The sequence below is a fragment of the Palaemon carinicauda genome, chromosome 19 (assembly GCF_036898095.1).
Source record: "Palaemon carinicauda isolate YSFRI2023 chromosome 19, ASM3689809v2, whole genome shotgun sequence".
Taxonomy (NCBI): domain Eukaryota; kingdom Metazoa; phylum Arthropoda; class Malacostraca; order Decapoda; family Palaemonidae; genus Palaemon; species Palaemon carinicauda.
In genome coordinates this window covers 32,350,946-32,372,287 of record NC_090743.1, presented here as the reverse complement: position 1 = coordinate 32,372,287, position 21,342 = coordinate 32,350,946, and the positions used below count along the sequence as shown (strand labels likewise).

The window sequence follows — 21,342 nt, the reverse complement described above, 5'->3', positions numbered from 1 at the left end:
AACTCGCCAGATTATTTGGTGCAGTGTATGCCTTGTCGAAGTAAAGATTTATTTGACCCCATAGCTCCTAAATCAAACTACCTGCCATTAAAAGATCCAGTAACTTTCAACCCACTAATAGGGCAAATATTTACTAGTGCAGTAGGCCTACTAGCCAATAGGCATTACTTCTAACTAAAAGTATTGATCAGAAAACGCATTGAATATAAAACTGATCACAACAACAACGATAAACTTATTAACAATAGTAACTAAAACCTAAAATACAATTTATGTGAAATATAGAGGCCCATGTTGTAAGCAGTGCAGTTGATTAACTACATCCAAAATTGTTTTAAAATAATCTCAATACCTACCAAAATTATGTCTGTGCCTAGAAGTACAGCCTGGGTATAACAACCTTTACTCACCTCCACTAGTTAAATGTTCACGTGGCATTTTACCATGCTTTTCCGGTCCTCACAGCAGGGGAACCCCGCTCTCTACAGTACATCCACTGTCGTTTTACCCTTTTCGTTCAGAGTATTTAACGTTTGATATCTCGTATTGTTCATTTACTGTTAAATCGTCACTGTCAAAGGACTCATGAAATAAGAAAGTCTTCAGTTTCCTCTTGAAAGCCTTAATGTCTTCAATCATTCGAATGTTTCGTGTAAGCTTGTTATATAGTCTCGGGGCCGCATATTTAAAGGCTCTGGAGCCTAAAGTAGACATAAATCTAGGCTCCAACAGTTTGAAGCCATCTGTAACTATTCTCGTGTCGACACGATTTGTTGGCTGCGCAATATGTAGCAATTCTCTTAAGTATTTTGGACGCCCGGTTCTGATAACTTGGTGGGTTATTGTACACATTTTAAATTTGATTCTCGCTTTAATAGGCAGCCAGTGTAAATCGATTAGTATAGGGGTGATCCTTTCTGTAGGTGGGACACCTTTTATCAGTCTTGCTCCTCAGTTTATTCTGTTTTGTAAGTTCTTAAGTTGTACTTTCGGTTAATTGTAATAAATAGAGTTGTAGTAGTCAATCTTGTAATAACACAGTTTATCACAAGTTACCTTACAGGATGTTTCTTTCAGGCACTTTTTTTTTATAAACGTTATATTTCTTAGATGATAACCAGCAGTTTATATTACATTATTTATTTTGGGCATTTAGAGACAGGTTGCAGTCAATAAATACACCTACAGTAGATCTCGAACTTTACTAGATATCGGCACCGAGGGATTATTTATGTTCATTTGAATATCACCTAAGTTTCTCACGCTGTTTCTCTTGCCCACCACCATGAATTCAGTTTTGTTCTCATTTAATTTTAGTTGCTTAAATGTCATCCATTCTCTAACACGATCAAGGATTCGGTTTAGAGTTTCAGTAGTGTCATGTATATCATTTATGGAGAAGTAAAATTGTGTGTCATCTGCAAATAGTTTGAACTTCACGCCACGCCTTTGTAGTATTTTCGATAGACCAGTAGTATAGATGCAGAATAAGATTGTGCCAAGTACACTCCCCTGGAGTACCCCTCCGTATAAGGGTTCATATGATGAATAAGTTTCCGATTTGTACCGAAATTTCTACCAACTACCAGCATATCCCAAGGCTTTGCGAAGCCCGTTTATTAGATTTACCGCTAGATATCATGCAAGACGTGGGCAAATCGTCAAGTAAATAAATAATACAAAAAAAAAAAAAAATGCTGAGTAACACCTGTAAACAAAACAAAGATTGTGTGTTCGGGTATCATGCTCAAGCAGCTGATCAGCTCAAGCGTAGTGAGCCAGTGTGTGTAGTACTGTACATGCCTGCCAGGACTATCAACTGCTTGACTTCGTAGGAAGATTTCGTAACTTTACTAAGAGTTGCTATTATTGGTGAGTAGCGTATAAATTGAATATAGTAGTGATTATAACGCTTTTCATATTTTCCTTCATTTACCTCATTGCAATCCATAGTAAATTCGCTTTGTTTGTGTATGAAGGCAATCGCGTGGCTTAGTTTGAAGTAAACATTGTGTTTAACTTTATACACACAGTATACACCATGTTCACTGTGACAGAAGTGTGTGGGTTTAGCCGTGTAGTTACACATTACATTATGTTTCTGTACAATCAACAGTAAAGTTGGTGTCTTATTGATCGTGTACTTAATTACCTCCACGGATTTAAATTATGTAAAAGAAGCATGTCTGGTTAAGAATAAAAGGTCAATTTAGACCATAACGTTGTCTGTGTCTGTCTACTAAGTCTCAGTCTAAAGATTTTTATTTATGTTTATGTTCAAACTTTTTATCTTTCCTGGTAAGTCTTTTAATCATTAGATTCTGCAAGTTTTATCCTGATTACAGTATGAGTAATTTTCTTTCATTGTTGCAATTTCTTGAAATGCTTTCAGCCTTGCCTATATATTTCAAGGGAAAGCCCTTAGAAATGAGCCATAATATCGTGACGCAGAAATATAAATTTGTATATCATTAGGTAAAATATTGTCGGTAAAAATGATTGCCACGAATTTTTCCTTGATTATGCCACGTAACTTGCTACAAAAGATGTCTATTTTACTCTTTAAATAGACTTAAGATGCCCTCTTATTTTAGCTATCTTTTATCACAGATCTAAATGGAAGGTAGTCTACATATATTTCATTTTCAATATTAAAATCGAACAAATAGACAAGACCCTAAATTTTTAATTCAAGGTGCTTCTCTTGAAGCTCTTGTCGTAATGTTTGGAAAGACATGGTAACAACACCTTCACAAATCCATTGATATTGCTATTTCTACTCAACCATTAATATCTTTTATTGTAGTCATAAAGATGATAAATATGTCCCAATATATTTAGAACACATTACAGCTTAATATCAAAGAGAATATTCTTCTAGTTTATTTACATCATTTGATAAGAGTAGTTCCTGAAACTTGGCTGACATTCAACAGTGATGCTGCTGTGTTTTGTGGTGTTGTTTACATTTTGCTGGTGACGTTATTATTACCTCGGGATTTGATTTATCGATGCTGAGGAGATAATTGTTTATTTCATCTTGAATACCGAGGCTATTGTGTGTATTTCAGGATGTCAAAAGTAAGTCGTGTTTAAATGATGACAGTAAAATAGGCATAATAAATATGCTTAATCTGTAGCCATTTTTGGTCGGCCCTACTACTATCCTTTTCTTTTAAAGGAATATGTGATACTATAGTTTCTCGCTAAGTACATGGAATGGGTTTAAAGAGAGTCTATCGGATAGTACAGCTTTAGGCTTATGTGATAATAATGATGGCCTACCAGTTATCAAAAAAACTATTAATCTATGGTAGGCTTTTCATTTATCTTTTGACAGCAAATCACCAGGTCTAAGGTTAGGTTAGGTCTAGACACTCTTCTTAATACTTAGATAAATCAAATGTGAAGCCTCAGAGTGGCTTAGATGATTCCACTATGGCAGGCTTGTAGGTTGACAGAAATTTATGGAAAAATCATGAGGCATACCAACCCGTACCGTTTTGCTTTGCGGGCAAACATTGTGGAGCCTGTCTATGTCAGCAGCCAGTTCCTCATGAGTTCATTAAAAATAGACGAACTAACCTAAACTTTTCCCCCCTAACCTAACCTACAAGGCGTGACCTTACCTACTTACCTAAGGGGGGGAGCGCTGCGACACCCCTACACAGCCGTATTCCAAGTTAGCCATAATAGTACATACAGGTGGCTGCTATCATACATACACCCCAGCAGTGTTCTAGAATTCCTGTGAAGGTTTGTTTGCCTGAGATCAATGGTAGACTTAGGGGGTGAATGTAGTTCGTTGGGATAGAGTAAGCTACGAATACGGTCGTGTAAGGAGGGGTTGCAGGGGGTGTAGCCCCCTGGCAGGTAAAGGTATGGCTCCTAGGTTAGGTTAGGTGGTGTTTTTGTGTCTGGTTACCTTGTAAAATATGGTTTTACATTCTGCCCCAACAGAGTACAAAGTCTCCAGCCTTTGTAGTTTGTTGGGACTGACCGTGGGTAAAATTTCAAAAGTGTTGACTGACAAACCACACTTTAAAATGGAAACAAACACAAGAAGCTCGGATAACATAAGGTTTTCCACCTCACCTAACGTAGAAGCTGCATCCTTATTATGAACCCCCCCCCCTTCAGACTGCCACCTTCTTGACTTACCCTAATATTAAGTATTAACAATGTGTTTGCTTCTCAAAGGGCTTCACTCATGGCAAGGTAACACTGAATCATAAAACTAACTTCATATCATATTTCAGACCAAGATAAACAACAATTTCCTCTTAAATAAAACCAGTTTGACAAGTAATAAGAAAGTTTATGTCTGTCCCAGTCAGCTACATTCACCTCTAGAAATAGGTAACAAGAATTTTAATCCTATTTTCTACAGTATATTGTCTATGGTTGCTCCTGCGTATGTTTAATGAAACCAAAGAGTCATATCCCAACCTAAGGTGGCCTCCTAGCCTTACTTATGCTGGTGGTGATTAACAGTGTGTGACTGCCCCCCCCCCCCTTTAGTTCCTCTACTGTGACTTCAAATATCATGGTCATTGTTGCATGTGCTATGGCCTTCATAAAAGTAAATCACAGGGATGTGGGCCAAATCTAAGGTACCCCCACCTAAGGCAAGTTAGCAGGTGAGTGCAATTGTACAAAATTCCAAACTCCTCCACCAATAGGTTATCATGCAATTTATGCTTTTGTTACCATTATTGTTGGTGCAATAATGGAAGAATACCTGTAGCCAACTGTGTTTTTGAGTGGAGAAACTGGAAAAAAAAACAAGATTGTTATTCTATGAATGGAAAACAGATGCGCATAAATCTCACCTAAACCAGTTGGAAAAATACATAGCCTTTGTGTATTTCATGGGAAAGTGTAGTTTTTGACAAAGAATACATAGAACAAGTGGAATACAAGGATACATCTTGATCTAATACCTAAATCAAAATAAGTACTTTGTCTTCATTTCTTACTTATGGAAGCGTCTTAGACCCTCCTATGATACTCCCATGTTTACTAATCTAATTTGTGGTGCCTTATCACTTAATGAACCTTTATTGAGATATATCTGTAATTTCCTTTTACCTTAAACAGTATACCCTAATAGATTCTGGAACTTCAGCTTAAATATTTTGAAAGTTTTAATTGTTTCAAAATGTTTGGTAATTATTATTATTATTGCTGGTACAGTATTATTATTGCTACTACTACTACCATTTTCTAACTACCTGTATATAGGTTGTCTTACAATAGTTCTTGCTCAAACATGAAATAAAATGTTTATTACTTTATCTTGTTACCAGTAAAGATGCAACAATGCATAATGAAGGACATGGCTTCAAAATTTACTGTAGGGTAAGTTAAGAAACACAAGTTTTGATGCTATCGATGGCCGGTGAAAGGGCAAATATTTACTCTGCAATCAGGTGAAGTATATATACTTAGCTATTTTCCCTACAATTTTTCTTGTTTATGTTGTGGAACTTTTTTGGGGCATGAACTTACCATTGCATTCAACATATAATTTATCTATAATGTAACTAACATTTATTTGTTAGTCAGAGAAAGTCATTGCTCTTATTTTGAGGTTGTTACATGCCTACTGCGACCCTTAGAATTTTCACATGATCTCGTCATATTTTAAATCCTTTTATTCATGCTACAACATTTAATATTCCTTAGCCCTATTAATATTGAATTAGGAGGAACCCTTCTGGCAATTTTTTTTTATGCCTCCGACAATTTTTTTATGCCTCTGACAATTAGCCTAATGTGGTTATCAGCTGTCGGTAATTCTTTTGTCAACTCATGTTCCTTGGTTATATTTTTTTTTATTTAAGATTAAATTTGATGATGATAAGTAATGAAATGAGAATTATGTAAACCTACTTTACAAAAAGTGGTAGTACCATGCTCAAAATTCTGAACTTCCGGCGATTCAACTATGTTAATAAGAAAATTCCAGGTCATATCTTGGGTTTGCAGAAATCAGTGTCATAGAGCTGTTAACAATCTTGCTTTGAGATTAGTTAGGGTTTAACTTTATCCTTCATAATTTGAGCTATGTACAAATTTTAGCAATATCTCCTTTAAGAGATTCTTTCGATTGATTGATTGAGAGTTTTCTGGCATCCTGACATTTAAGGTCATTGATGCCGATCTACACTGAAGAAAATAACATCATGTGCATAAGTAACATTCTTGTTTTCAAGGCCAAAACACACGTTTATACTGTATAAGAAATAAAGGGGCAAGAACTCCGCCTTAGGATGCCCATCAACATTTACTCATTAAAATATTTTAGTTAAAAAGTCAGCCTTGTTACAGGGTACTAAGAAACTATCTACATGTTTCCCTATGTTCAAATTTTTCAAATGTGATGTGAGCAGAATGTAGGTTTGTAGGATATCTGTACAACACTGGGAATTGTAACAAGAACATCATAACAAATGCCCCTTCAAATGCCAAACTGGGGGATGCTTGTTACTCCATGGGGCAATGTGGCAGTGATAGGAATTGGAAAACTGGTTCATGTCCTTTGAGATGGTTACTGACTTCCCTTCCTAGAATGAAGTCCTCCCTTTCTTCTCATAGCCATCCAGTCTCCAAATTTCTCGCTTGGGTCTATGAGATCTTAATCTTTCTCAGCGGTGGTCAAAAATAGTGTTTAGAAAGACAGGCTAGAATCTGCAGTCATAGTAGGCTACAGGAGGTAGAAGACCAATCATTGCTCTTTCATCTAAACAGGCTCCTTTGCTTATTCCTGTTTAGGTGGAAACCAACTACACGCTGTTGACTTTAAGAGGGTAACTTCATTCTTTCAGTATAAACCTTAAGGATACATATCCATTTAATCTCTTGGGAGTGCCTCAGTTTCTTTTGCAGTGGGCAGTCTACCAGTTCAAAGCCATGGGCTTCAAAGAGAAGCTCATTCTGTGCTGGAGGATTCAACTTTGATCTTTTCAGTAGCTGTTGAAAATGTTTTGGGCCATCTGTCAAATCTTCATTCCTTGTTTCACTTAGTCAGTAAGTTAGGGATGATGTGACTTGATGGATGAATGACTGGAACTTGTTAGAGGCAATTCCACTGAATCCCCCCTTCCAGATTTACTCTGTTTTTCAGATGCATTAGTAGATGCTCTCGCCTGAATGGCATGCTCATCTCTAGGATGGGGATTTCAGGTTGCTTTCAATCGCACATAAAAATTCTCATGAGGATTACATTACTTTTGGCTCTTAATTGATTCATGCATCAGATGGTAGGCCACTTGCTTGTGCTGATAAGTGACATGACTGAAGTTGGAGATAGTAACAAGCAATGATGAAGAACTTCCATACTCCCTTATGAATTGCGAGACAGGTGTGAGAGTGGGTGGTTTGTCAGGCTCTTGCACTATCAACCAGATTTATTTCATAATGGGAAACCTTACTGGCAGATCAGCTCGGTTTTATGTGGGGTAGCAATAGAATGGTTTCTGGACCGACACTGTCATGAAGGATTTTCTAGGTCTGGGGAACTCTAGTGATTGACCTATTTATCACATGGGTAGACAGGGAGTGCCCAGTGTTTTCCTTTGCCAGACCCATTGGCTGCAATGGACGATGCATTTCAGTACCGTAGGGGCAGTCTGGATGCACACCTCTTTGCTCCATCCAGCCTGCTCTCAGGATGACCCTGATGGCTTCTCGTTGGCAAGAAGTCAAGTTGTATCATAATCTGTTGAGTTATCTCATCTAGGTGCTGAGAGAGTTGAGTATTTTGTTCAATGGTGTTTCATTAGAATAGTAACACAGTCTAAATCACCACTAGTCCATTGAGCTCCTTACTCTTAAAATTAGGGAACATTTCGCTTCTGAAATAGTAATGACTTGTCGGTTTTTCTCTCTTACTGTCTTTTCACTGACAGCCAAAGGCCTTATAATGGCTGGACAGAACAGATGTAGATGGTTTAATGAAAAGAACATCCTGCTTCCAAACAATTTAGACTTGAAAATACTGCTCCTTCCGCTTTTCCCTTTACAAGTTGCTTTGGGGGCTAGAGCAGATGATAGGTCATATGTCTGGGAATTGTATGGTTAGGTTAAGTTTATAAAAAAGTTTTTAAAATAATGTTTCTTTATAAACTTTTTCAGAAACTTTTGAGCATTGGAAATTCTTGTATAGTACTAAGATACATATTCTTTAGTTCTTCATTTTTTATCTTTCATGAAACTGTTTATTCCTTGACTTTACCATAACTAACACAGTGATTTTATTTTATTTTCAGTCGGATATTGCCCGGCAGTTTGACCTGCCCGAGCGTCAGAGCAAACTAAATACAATGCTAAGAGAAGAGGGCTTAAAAGATGAACAAGTATACTGTGTATGCCGTACTTCAGATGTGTCCAGGTTTATGATGTAAGTTGGAAGTGCGCTCTATTTTTATGTGCAGAATTATAAATACGATGTATAACAGCACACATAAACTTACCTTACAACTGTTTCCTTGTATGTTTATACTGTGTTTGATTATTGAGTGACCGGGAAGGTATTCAAGTACATTATGATTTTGAAAGGTCATTTTACTGTTTTCAATGTGAGATATGTTTTGACCTCCGTGTTAAGTTTCTATTTTTACTTTTTATTGTTATGATAACTAATATATAAAATATTATTGTGTAGTGTATTTTAATCTGTTGTCCGAAGTATTTTAAGATATTTTACAGGTTTGTACTAAAGTATATGGTGACTTCTAATATAAGTCATGTTTCATTTTCACATAATTTTATAAATTGCCAATATGAGTATATTTATTTTTGTTTTATATTTAAAGTTTGAATCAAACTGTTAAGGTAAAGGTTGATATTTCATCATATTATTTTATATTCCACCTATAATATATGCTTATTAGATCTGCTTTTAAAATTTATGCAATTTTTCAGAGGATGTGACAAGTGTGAGGAGTGGTACCACGGTGATTGCATTAATGTTACAGAAATAGAAGCAAACAAGATAAAAAAGTTCTTTTGCAATGTAAGTCTTGTCTTTTTTATTTAAAAAAAAAAATCCCATTAAGACATTTCCTATAACTGTTAGTTTAGTGATTGCTTTGATGCTCGGACAACTAAAACATAAGCCACTTCATATACATTTGTGGAATGGTCATTAGTACTCTAGTGCTGATTGATTTGTTAGCTTTACATCCTCAACAATCACTTTCATATAATGTTTTATATTTATAGTAATATTGTTAAATCTTGCATAATTCTATTCTACTGTAATCTTTCATTCCTTTTAGGGGAAAAAGGGTTCTCAACTCTCTCCTGTGACATTTTTCCTTATCTTCAATCTCATCTATTCTTTCATTTATACTGTACAGTATACAATTAGGCACTACTTTGGAACTGCAGTATACTTCAAAAGAATTTTTTTCCTCACAAAATCTCTCTTTTGAAACTTATGCCATTGCTCTTATCTGTCTCTGTACCTCTAAGTACTATTTCCATATGACCTTGATTTTAGTCCATTCATCGTCCAAATATTTCATAATGGATTGCTATAATTTTTTCTTAATTAAAATTGTATAGAATACATTTATTGCAAGGTTTACATTATATAGCCACATGTCACCCAAAATTGTTCAGATGTTAAAGTTATCAGGCTTCATATATTGTGTGATTTATATATTTTCAATATTTAACTTAGCCGGTGATTATAATAGCTGCAACTCTGTTGCTCGACAGAAAACTCTAAGGTAAAATTCGCCAGCGATTGCTACACAGGTTGCGGGTGTGCCCAACAGCGCCATCTGTCGCCCAGATACCCAGTACTCAATGTAAACAAAGAACTCAATTTTCTCTCTGTCGTGCTACCGACAAGACGTACTTATTCGCTGTTGCTAAACTGGATTTGTTTTCACAACTAATTGGTGAAGTACATTATTCTAGTTTTGAGCTTTCGCTGTGCAGGCTTTCTCTTCACAAATCCTTGAACTCTTTTTGATTACGGATTCTTTGTTGATGACTTTTTGATAGTTTTTGAATTCCCCTTTGACCAATTCAAAATGGCTGACCCTTCACAAGTCCCAAAATTTAGGAAGTGCAATGCTAGGGACTGTTCAAGGCGTCTTCCGAAGGCCTCTATCGACCCTCACACTGTTTGTTCCAATTGTCGGGATAAAACCTGTCAATTGGAAGATCGATGTGAGGAGTGCGTTGGGCTTTCGGAATTCGATTTTATCGAATTCCAAAAGTATACACGTAGGCTAGAGAGAGATAGAGTTAGGAGAAGTTCCTCTCGTTCTATTGACATTTCCTCTCCTCATGCCCCACAACCTATTCCTTCCCCTGTAGTGGTTGCTCCTAATCCCCCTTCTGGCACTCAGGAACCTTCGATGGCTGATATGATGCGTGCCATCCAAGCTCTGGGTGAGAGAGTTGAGTCCCTTGCTAGTGACCGTAATCAGCTCATGGCGGATGTGAAGGAGCTGAAGTGTAAAAGTGCAGTGGGAAGTGTTAAAGTGAGTGATAGTGTTGTGGATAGTGTTGCGCTTGAGGGTTCGTCTGTTCGTGCCTGTCGTCCTCCTAGTCCGGGACCTCTTGCAAGCTCCCAAGTCCAGGGGAGAAGCAATGTCGTACGACAAATGGGTTCGAGAGGCTTTAATCAGCGAACAGACGTTCCCTCCGTGGTATCGGGCATATCTACCCAAGATCGCCCCTGCCTAACAAAGACGAGAGAGCCCATTTATACCTCGTCTTCGGAAGGGGTTTCTCGCAAGAAACCATGGACCAAGGTCTCACGACCGTTAAAGCGCAAGTCGGTCCCTTCCGCGCAAGTCCAACGGCCCAGCTGTAGCCACTGGGTCAGTTCGGACTCGCTGCAGTCATCCGATGACTGCTCACCTCCTAAGAGAGGCAAAGCGGTACCGCTTCAGACAGTTACACCGTCTGTCGCCGCACCTGCTCCTGTAGACCCTAAGTGGTCTTTACTGCAAGACATGCAGTCTCAACTAACGTCGCTTATGCAGGACTTTCGTGCGGAGAAGGTTGCTGCCGCACCAGCAGCTAGTGCAGCTCCTTGCCTACAACCACTCACACGTTCGGTTGTGCGTCCTGGGGACGCTGAGGTAACCTTCTCACGCACTCCAGTTGAGAGAGTTCCGCCACCCATGCGTTCCAGTGTGATCTGCCAGCCGCATGTTGACGTTCAGCGACGCACGGAGGTATCCGTTGACGTCCGTGAGGTTCAACAACCGTCAGAGTTGTTTTGTTTTGACGCGGTGCGTCAACCTCCGCAACCCAGTGTGGTTGCCACTGCTCACCCACATCAGTCTAGACAGTCTGGAGTAGACGCTGTGCGTCCCCGCGCTGCTATGGTTGTTGCCAGCTCACAGACTGGGCAACAGTTCCATGACGTTGCGTCCGGCTCAGTCACGCATGCACCCGTGCGACCGGACTCAGCTAACCAGCTGTTACCCACTCCGTTGCCGCTTCCTCATCAATACTCGGATGAGGGACTTTCTGATGATGATGGTGCTGCACACGTAGATGAACCGCATTCAGAACTGGACGAGCCTAAGTCTACGCAACCCTCTTTGGACTTTAGGAAAGTTTTGGCCCTGTTCAAAGAGATGTTTCCGGACCAGTTTGTGTCTGTGGCTCCGCGCTCTCCTCCGTCAGAGTTTGTGTTAGGCATGCCGTCAACCACTCCTGCCTTTACTAGACTCGTCCTCGCACGCTCGTCCAAGAGAGCTTTACGAGTGATTGGAGAATGGCTGCAGTCCAAAAAGAGTTTAGGGAAGACAGCCTTTACGTTTCCCCCTGCTAGACTCTCTTCTAGATCGAGCGTCTGGTTTGCCACGGGAGACGTTCTCGGCTTGGGAGTTCCTGCCTCTGCCCAGGGCGACTTCTCAAGTCTTGTAGACTCTCCCCGCCGCCTAGCCATGAGACGCTCAAAGATATGTTGGTCATCTTCGGACCTGGACCACCTTTTGAAAGGTATATTTAGAGCCTTCGAGGTTTTTAACTTTTTAGACTGGTGTCTAGGAGCTCTAAGCAGAAAGATCTCTCCGACAGAGAAGGAGACTTCCTTGCTCATTTTGTCCTGCATGGACAAGGCCGTACGTGATGGGTCTAATGAGCTTGCTGCATCTTTTGTGTCCGGAGTCCTTAAGAAGCGTGAGAACCTATGCTCATTCCTTTCTGCTGGAGTTACACCATGCCAGAGATCCGAACTTCTGTTTGCTCCTCTTTCCAAGTGCCTTTTCCCAGAGGACCTGATTAAGGAGATTGCCGCTTCTTTGATACAGAAGGATACTCACGATCTTGTTGCGTCCTCTGCTCGCAAAGCCACCCCTTTGCCTACCTTGTCAGCTAGACCAAGGATGGACACTCCAGCATCCCGTTTTATTCCGCCCTTTCGTGGCAGAGCCTCCAGCAGAGGAGGTGCTCGTGCCGAAGGGAGACGTGGAAAGAAGAAAGGAACCAAGTCCTTTAAGGGCAGAGTCTGACTGCCAGCTTCTTCAGACAGCAGTGGGAGCCAGACTCAAGAACTTCTGGCAGACCTGGGAAAAGAGAGGCGCAGATGCACAATCTGTGAAGTTGCTCAGAGAGGGGTACAAGATCCCGTTTGTACGAAAACCCCCTCTAGCAACGTCTCCCATCGATCTCTCTCCCAGGTACAGAGAGGAAGACAAGAGACGAGCATTGAAACAGGAAGTGTCTCTCTTACTAGAGAAGGGAGCGGTAGTCAAAGTCCTGGACCATCAAACCCCGGGATTCTACAACCGTCTCTTCTTGGTGTCAAAGAAGACAGGAGGGTGGAGGCCGGTGCTAGACGTCAGTGCGCTGAATGTCTTTGTTACAAAGCAGACGTTCTCCATGGAGACCACAAAGTCGGTTCTAGCAGCGGTCAGAAGGGAAGACTGGATGGTCTCGTTAGACCTAAGGGACGCCTACTTCCACGTCCCCATCCACCCGGACTCCCAACCTTTTCTGAGATTCGTTTTCGAAAAGGTTGTCTACCAGTTTCAAGCCCTGTGCTTTGGCCTAAGCACAGCTCCTCTTGTGTTTACGAGGCTGATGAGGAATGTAGCCAAATTCCTTCATTTAGCGGACATCCGAGCCTCCCTCTATTTGGACGACTGGCTTCTCAGAGCTTCTTCCAGTCGTCGCTGTCTGAAGGATCTAAAGTGGACTCTAGATCTGACCAAGGAATTGGGTCTCCTTGTCAATATGGAAAAGTCACAAGTGGTCCCATCCCAAACTATTGTATATTTAGGGATGGAGATTCACAGTCTAGCTTTTCGGGCTTTTCCGTCGGCCCCCAGAACAAGCCAAGCCCAGTTATGCATCCAGAACATGCTGAAGAAGGAACGATGTTCAGTCAGGAAGTGGATGAGTCTGATAGGGACGCTATCATCCCTGGAACAGTTCGTGTCATTAGGAAGACTACACCTCCGTCCTCTTCAATATCACCTAGCATTTCACTGGAAAAAGGACAAGACGCTAGAAGCGGTCTCGATCCCCATTTCCGAGAAGATGAAGTCTTGCCTGACATGGTGGAAGGACAGTATCAGCCTCAGAGAGGGTCTGCCCCTGGCTGTTCAGACTCCCAACCACGTTCTCTTCTCGGACGCATTGGACGTAGGCTGGGGCGCGACTTTAGACGGTCGGGAATGCTCGGGAATATGGAACTCGAGTCAAAGGACAATGCATATCAACTGCAAGGAGCTACTGGCAGTACATCTGGCCTTGAAAAGCTTCAAGTCTCTCCTTCAAGGCAAAGTGGTGGAGGTGAACTCGGACAACACCACGGCTTTGGCGTACATCTCCAAGCAAGGAGGGACCCACTCACTGACGTTGTACGAGATCGCAAGGGACCTCCTCACCTGGTCAAAAGGTCTAAACATTTCGCTAGTAACGAGGTTCATCCAAGGCAACTTGAATGTCATGGCAGATTGTCTCAGTCGGAAGGGACAAATCATTCCAACAGAATGGACCCTCCACAAGGATGTATGCGAGAGACTTTGGGCCACCTGGGGCCAGCCAACCATAGATCTCTTCGCAACCTCGATGACCAAGAGGCTCCCAATATATTGCTCACCAATCCCGGACCCAGCAGCAGTTCATATATAGTAGATGCCTTTCTCCTAGATTGGTCACATCTAGACCTATATGCATTCCCTCCGTTCAAGATTGTCAACAAGGTACTGCAGAAGTTCGCCTCTCACGAAGGGACAAGGTTGACGCTAGTTGCTCCCCTCTGGCCCGCGAGAGAATGGTTCACCGAGGTACTTCGATGGCTAGTAGACGTTCCCAGAACTCTTCCTCTAAGGGTGGACCTTCTACGTCAGCCACACGTAAAGAAGGTACACCAAGGCCTCCACGCTCTTCGTCTGACTGCCTTCAGACTATCGAAAGACTCTCGAGAGCTAGAGGCTTTTCGAAGGAGGCAGCCAGAGCGATTGCTAGAGCAAGGAGAGCATCCACCCTTAGAGTCTACCAATCGAAGTGGGAAGTCTTCCAAAACTGGTGCAAGTCAGTATCTGTATCCTCGACCAGTACCTCTGTAACTCAAATAGCTGACTTCCTCTTATACCTGAGGAAAGAACGATCTCTTTCAGCTCCCACTATCAAGGGTTACAGAAGCATGTTGGCATCAGTCTTCCGTCACAGAGGCTTAGATCTTTCCAACAATAAAGATCTACAGGACCTCCTTAAGTCTTTTGAGACCACGAAGGAGCGTTGTTTGGTTACACCTGGTTGGAATTTAGACGTGGTACTAAGATTCCTCATGTCAGACAGGTTCGAGCCGCTACAATCAGCCTCCCTAAAAGATCTCACCTTAAAGACTCTTTTCCTGGTATGCTTAGCCACAGCTAAAAGAGTCAGTGAGATTCATGCCTTCAGCAAGAACATCGGATTTTCATCTGAAACGGCTACATGTTCTCTACAACTTGGTTTTCTAGCCAAAAAAGAGCTGCCTTCTCGACCTTGGCCGAAATCGTTCGATATTCCAAGCTTATCGAATATGGTTGGAAATGAACTAGAAAGAGTCTTATGCCCTGTGAGAGCTCTTAAGTTCTATTTAAAACGAACTAAACCTTTACGAGGCCTGTCTGAAGCTTTATGGTGTTCAGTTAAGAAACCATCCTTGCCTATGTCAAAGAATGCTTTATCCTATTTTATCAGACTGTTAATACGAGAAGCTCATTCCCATCTGAGTGAGGAAGACCAAGCTTTGCTGAAGGTAAGGACACACGAAGTTAGAGCTGTCGCAACTTCCGTGGCCTTTAAACAAAATAGATCTCTGCGAAGTATAATGGACGCAACCTATTGGAGAAGCAAGTCAGTGTTCGCGTCTTTTTATCTTAAGGATGTCCAGTCTCTTTACGAGGACTGCTACACTCTGGGACCATTCGTAGCAGCGAGTGCAGTAGTGGGTGAGGGCTCAACCACTACAATTCCCTAATTCCATAACCTTTTTAATCTTTCTCTTGAAATGTTTTTATTGTTGTTTTTGGGTTGTCCGGAAGGCTAAGAAGCCTTTCGCATCCTGGTTGATTTGGCGGGTGGTCAAAGTCATTTCTTGAGAAGCGCCTAGATTAGGGGTTTTGATGAGGTCCTGTTGTATGGGTTGCAACCCTTGATACTTCAGATCCTAGGGGTCGATCAGCATCCTAAGAGGATTGCGAGGCTCAGTAAGGAAGACGTACTTAAAAAGGCAGAGTGGTTGTTCAAGTCGACTTCCTTACCAGGTACCTATTTATTTTGTTTTTGTTATTTTGATAACTTCTAAAATGAAATAAAAATTCTTAGCTCATAATAATGTAAACATATTTTGCTGGTCTCTACCCACCCCCCTGGGTGTGAATCAGCTATTATAATCACCGGCTAAGTTAAATATTGAAAAATGTTATTTTGATAATAAAATAAATTTTTGAATATACTTACCCGGTGATTATAAATTAAAGGACCCTCCCTTCCTCCCCAATAGAGACGCAGTGGAACGAGGAGAAAATTGAGTTCTTTGTTTACAATGAGTACTGGGTATCTGGACGACAGATGGCGCTGTTGGGCACACCCGCAACCTGTGTAGCGATCGCTGGCGAATTTTGCCTTAGAGTTTTCTGTCGAGCAACAGAGTTGCAGCTATTATAATCACCGGGTAAGTATATTCAAAAATTTATTTTATTATCAAAATAACATATTTCATTTGTTCTTACATATATACATACAAACCTCTTGTCTTTTGAAATAGGGATAATGTATGTTTCCAGTGGCGCTGGAATGGCTGTTGTATTGTTAACAAGGTAGTTGGTTAATGACAGGTGGCACCAGGTGGAAGCCCTGCCCACACATCTCACAGAATAGCCAATTTTTTCTTTGGCTGCGACGGGTGCAGATACACTTCGCTCCTCTCTCGACTGTTGGATCTTTCCCTACCTTCTTTTGTGAGCACTATCGATTGTAAGCGGAAGTTCACCATAAGGTAAGCATGTGATGAAGTGAATTTTGTTCCTATGTGGCTACGTACAACCTTCTAATACCCTTGTGATTTGTAGTTTTTTGAAGGGTGACCATAAGCACCCCTCCACATTGTGAATGTTGTTCTTGGTCTTTTAATCGGGAAGAATATGAGCTCTGTGCTTACCTCATCCCACTTCAGGTAATTTTTCTGCCCCAGGAAGGAGTTACCCATTTCAAAGTGATTTAAGCACTACTACCTGAATCCCTGATAGTTAGCACTTTTTTTGGCTGGATTGCCTTAAGCTGACATTGTTCCCCTGTGTTACAGTGATAGTAAGTATTCCTAGTGCTCCCTTTATGACAAAGCCCCCTTTTGCAGTTGTTTGTACTGTGTCAGAGGAAGCTCTTATTGCTTCTGCCTAAAGAGCATTCTCTGTAAATCTTGAGGAGAGATAGAATGACCGGCTCATTTATCTCTTTCTTGTCTCTCTCTTGATGGGAGGCAGCAGCTGCAACTTTTACATGGTAGTGAGTTACATCTATCAAGAAGCAACCCCTCCATCCTTCTGCCAATGGTGAGGGGTTGGAAGCAACCCCTCCATCCTTCTGCCAATGGCGAGGGTTGGTACCAAACACTTCTCTTAATGTGCTTGGTTTAACGCTGGTGATGCCATCTTTCTTTTAGGAAAATAGTGTTTTTATGGGGGTTCTTAGCACTAGCTTCTTTTTAAGCCAGGACTGGCCAAGGCCCTGATAGCATTTCAATCCCTATAATTAGCTGTTGGGAGGTTGTTTCAGTAGCCTTCCTCAGTCTTGTATAGATCCTTGAAAGATGTTATGTCGAGGGAGGAAAGAATCTTCCAGTTTGTCTCCCTATTATAAAGGACAGTAGAGTTGTATGCATGTAAGAACAAACAAACCTCACCCACCACACTTAATCTTAGGCCTAAGATAAAAGTGGCCACAGTATTCAGTGACAGGTAGGGGTGGGGATTTCCCCCAGGACCACCTGCCCTTAACCAATTACAGTACAGTACCATTTTAACGATTCAGTGGCCGCTGAAGACATGTCCCTATTTTAGAGAACTCAGGTTTATGTAGCTAGAAAAAAGACAAAATACTTTTAAAATCTGTCATTTTGATTCTGTTCTGGTAATTTGATTCTGTTCTGGTAATTTATGGTTTAAAGCAGAGTCTAAAAAAGCAAGAGTTCAGTTTCACTTGAGTTGACAATTCTTTTTTCGTTTATCTTACCAAGGATTATAATTTTACGTATGGTATTGCCACCTTTGTGTTTTGGTGGATTTTTTTATTTCCTTTGAATATCTAGATGTCCTTGACATGAATTCTTAATTTCCTTTGTATGTCTTTGATGTGAATTTTTAATTTCCTTTGAATATCTTTGAATGTCTTTGATGTGAATTTTTAATTTCCTTTGAAAATCTTTAAATGTCTTTGACATGAATTTTTCATTTCCTTTTAATATCTTTGAATGTCTTTGACATGAATTTTTCATTTCCTTTTACTATCTTTGAATGCCTTTGACATGAAATTTTCATTTCCTTTGAATACCTATGAATGTCTGAATTTTTCATTTCCATGCAATATCTGAAAATGTCTTTGAAGAATTTCTCATTTTTCCTTTTGTTCTTCTTATAGAGATGTAGACTTAAGGATTCCTCTTTAGAAATCAAATATAAGCAGAAGAAACCTCACCACCATCATCATGAAGACAACAAGCATTACAAGGACAGTGAGAAGAGGGATAAAGAGAGCAAAGAGAAGAGAGATAAGGAAAAGAATGACAAAGTTAAGAAAGAAAAAGACAAACATCGATCTGACAAGCACTCTTGTGAGTAGCAATTGTTTAGTTTTTCATTTTAGAATACTGCTTATTTAAATATAAAGGTCATTACAAATAGTGACCTATGTAATATTTAAAATTGATTATTAGCATTGCCAGCTTTGGCTGGGATAAAAAGATTTTTAAAGTATAGCATTACACTACAAAAGATGTAAGGTTTCTTAAAGAGGAGCATTTGGCAATTATGAAGCCAGTTCACTCTTACCACCAGATGGCTCTCTCAGAGGGATTTGTTATCTGCCCCTGGTGGTGAATATATGTACTTAGGGTTTCAGTTTTCATAAATTCATAGTCTGAATAGGTGATTTATTTTTCTGTGGTTTGATTTTGTTCTTAGTTATTATTTACTTGGTAAGATTACTCTTAGTGCAATGTTTTGTATCCAATTTTGTAGACCAATACTAGGAGTACTGTTTATGTGCAGTATAGTATAGACTTTAAAGGCACAATTCAGTGCTCAATAAGGACTACCTAGATATAGGGAATTTTTTCCATACATTTATGAATGAAAATTAATAGTACAATAAGGTATAGTAGTTTGTTTATAATGTTTGTAAATGCAACTTCCAGAGCATCTGTAGGTTACTGTAGCCATAGATTATACATTCAGTTATGGGTTAGGTCAAGTACTGGACCTCAGTGGGAGGATCCTATTTAACTGATGATTATTGTGCTAACCTTTGCCCATAGAATCTCAAATCAAACCAAACTAAAGAAAAATCCGGGATAAATTTAAAGTTTATATCAAGAGTTGGATTTGAGATTTTTAAGACATTACTAGGCCTATGCATAGTACATTACTGTACTGTGTCAAATGAATCTTAACTTCGTTCATTTTAGAGATGAGTAGTTTGAGATACAAGACTACCATGTAGAACAAGAAGAATTGGAGATCATATTGGCAAATATGGCTGTGTAGACGGGGAATCACTGAACGAGTAAAATATAGGTGTGCTGTCTAACCTAACCTAGTACACCAGATCCTCCTTTATAGGATGGGTATTTTTTCCTGCGATCCCCATATCCTATACAGTACTGACCTGCGACGCCGTAGCGCATTGAAATCCTTCCTTAAACTTCTATGCACCTAGGCTAGGCCTATTAACCTGACTTTACTCAGAGTAAGAAGTTGCAGATAATGAATCACATTGATGTTGTGCACGTTTCATCTGCTTTTGGAAGCACAAACTATATATACTCGTCATTTTCTGTAAATGTACTGATACACATTGAAAAACTAAAAACATTACTTTGATCTAGTTGCCACAAAAAGCTAGTAACACTTTGCTTCGATAGATTAAATGTAGTAAAAGATTTACCGAAGTATGAACGGTCCAGAGAACACAGTTCAAACTTTAAGTTTTAGCCATTGGGCAAAAGCTATTTTTTTTTTTTTAATTACGTTAAAATTTTAAAATATAAAGTAATTGGATAAGCTTAAACCAGAAAGAATTGAGTTTCAGCAATATCCTAGCTCACGTAACTTGATGTGAAAAAGCAATCTCAAATTTTATTACTCGTAATACGTTGCCATTAAACAGATAATAATCGTGAGCCCATTGGATGACATCATTCAGGTCTCATTTAGAAGAAATCCCTGTTAATAATATTATACATTGGCAAATACTTCAGTAATTTTTAATAGATTTCTGTATATGTTTGGTATTGATGTGCTGTTTGGTTTCCAGTGAACTTTTCTTTTGAAGGATATAACACATAATCAAATACCTGTATGGCAAAAAAATACTGTTCCAAAGTAATACTGCCTTTGCTGCTTCACGGGCACATTGTATCAATGTGCATAGTTCAAACTTGGTAAGTGTAAGGGAAACCCACGGGTTTAGGCTCTATTAAATTCGTCGTAGCACCTCTAATGCTGAAGTACGGCAAACAAACGATGACACATCATTGAGAACTAGTACTAATTACTGGAGACAATACTGCATGTAATGCTGGTTGCGCCTATCTTTCATCTATCTATTTCGTTGGGCATAGTAGGCAGAGATATTTTTCTGCATGCTCATAGTATCAGAATCTTCCTCAATGTTTGTGTTAACTACAGGTGATTAACCACTGACTTTGTTATCCATTTTTCCTAGGAATAGTATTAACGTAATAAAGGTTCTAAATTATTCGTTTTCAGTTGTTTTTACTTTTAAATTTGTTACTCGCTGTATTATACCATTTATTTGTAGTTTTCATGACAGCATTGGAAACTTTAGCTTTAAAAGTTCAGCCCCTCTCTACTTAATTTAGAGCATTAACAGATTTGCATATTGTTAACCTAGCCTTAGTCATGGTACAGCACTTAGTTTTAGGCTAGTGTAGCCTAAAATTGTTAAAATTTTCAGCATTCGACGTTAATACAGTTTTCTGACTTTTCTCATGTTGATTTGACAAGTGGTTAGGGTTAGTATTTTATCACCACTTTGCTTCTTATAAATTTTATCACACTTTGATATATTCTATTAGCCTATTCTAAGTCTCGACCTACGTGCTAAGTATTCAGGCTAATTAGCACATTCATTTACAGCATCAGTGTAAATGCCTTTACAACCTATGCTGTAGTGACTACATGTGAGTGGTTAGGTTGAAGTATTTTGTTACTTTATCTCCTTTGGTTGTGAGTTTTTATACTCAATGGATAGCAACCTTGCATTTCCTTTGTAGAGACTGATTTTTTATGTTAATGTGAGGTACAAATATTTTGTCTTGTGGCTTGTTAAACTAACCCAAGTCATGATTTATATGTCCATATATGTATCATATATAGGCCTAGTCATGGTGGTGGTCTAATAACACATTCTTACCCCAAACAAATCAGGGCCATGAATGACCACGTACATATGGTGCAGTATTGGTAAACTTGTATTAATATGCTTTTGTACACCTTAGTAGACCGACATTATTACATAAACATTTATGCGCACATCCTAGGTCTAGTTGTGTTTAACCTCGGTTAGGTCAGGTAGGGGGTGTGGAGTTTTTGTTCTTGAACATGTACAGTAATTAACACGCATCAA

General features: G+C 39.7%; 1 protein-coding gene across 2 annotated transcripts in view; it reads left to right on the top strand.

The window, feature by feature from the left end:
* Positions 1–1,718: 1,718 nt before the first annotated feature.
* The window catches only part of LOC137658565 (CXXC-type zinc finger protein 1-like), a 57,051-nt gene continuing 37,427 nt past the window's right edge, over positions 1,719–21,342 (top strand). Inside the window, exons 1-4 of one of the 2 annotated variants that reach the window (XM_068393460.1) lie at positions 1,719–1,872; positions 8,274–8,404; positions 8,929–9,019; positions 18,115–18,307. In XM_068393460.1, coding sequence (XP_068249561.1) covers positions 8,328–8,404; positions 8,929–9,019; positions 18,115–18,307 — 361 coding nt within the window. In that variant the 5' untranslated portion in view covers positions 1,719–1,872; positions 8,274–8,327. Of the gene's footprint in view, positions 1,873–2,927; positions 3,082–8,273; positions 8,405–8,928; positions 9,020–18,114; positions 18,308–21,342 lie in introns of those variants that run through there. The other variant, XM_068393458.1, reaches the window with a different exon arrangement.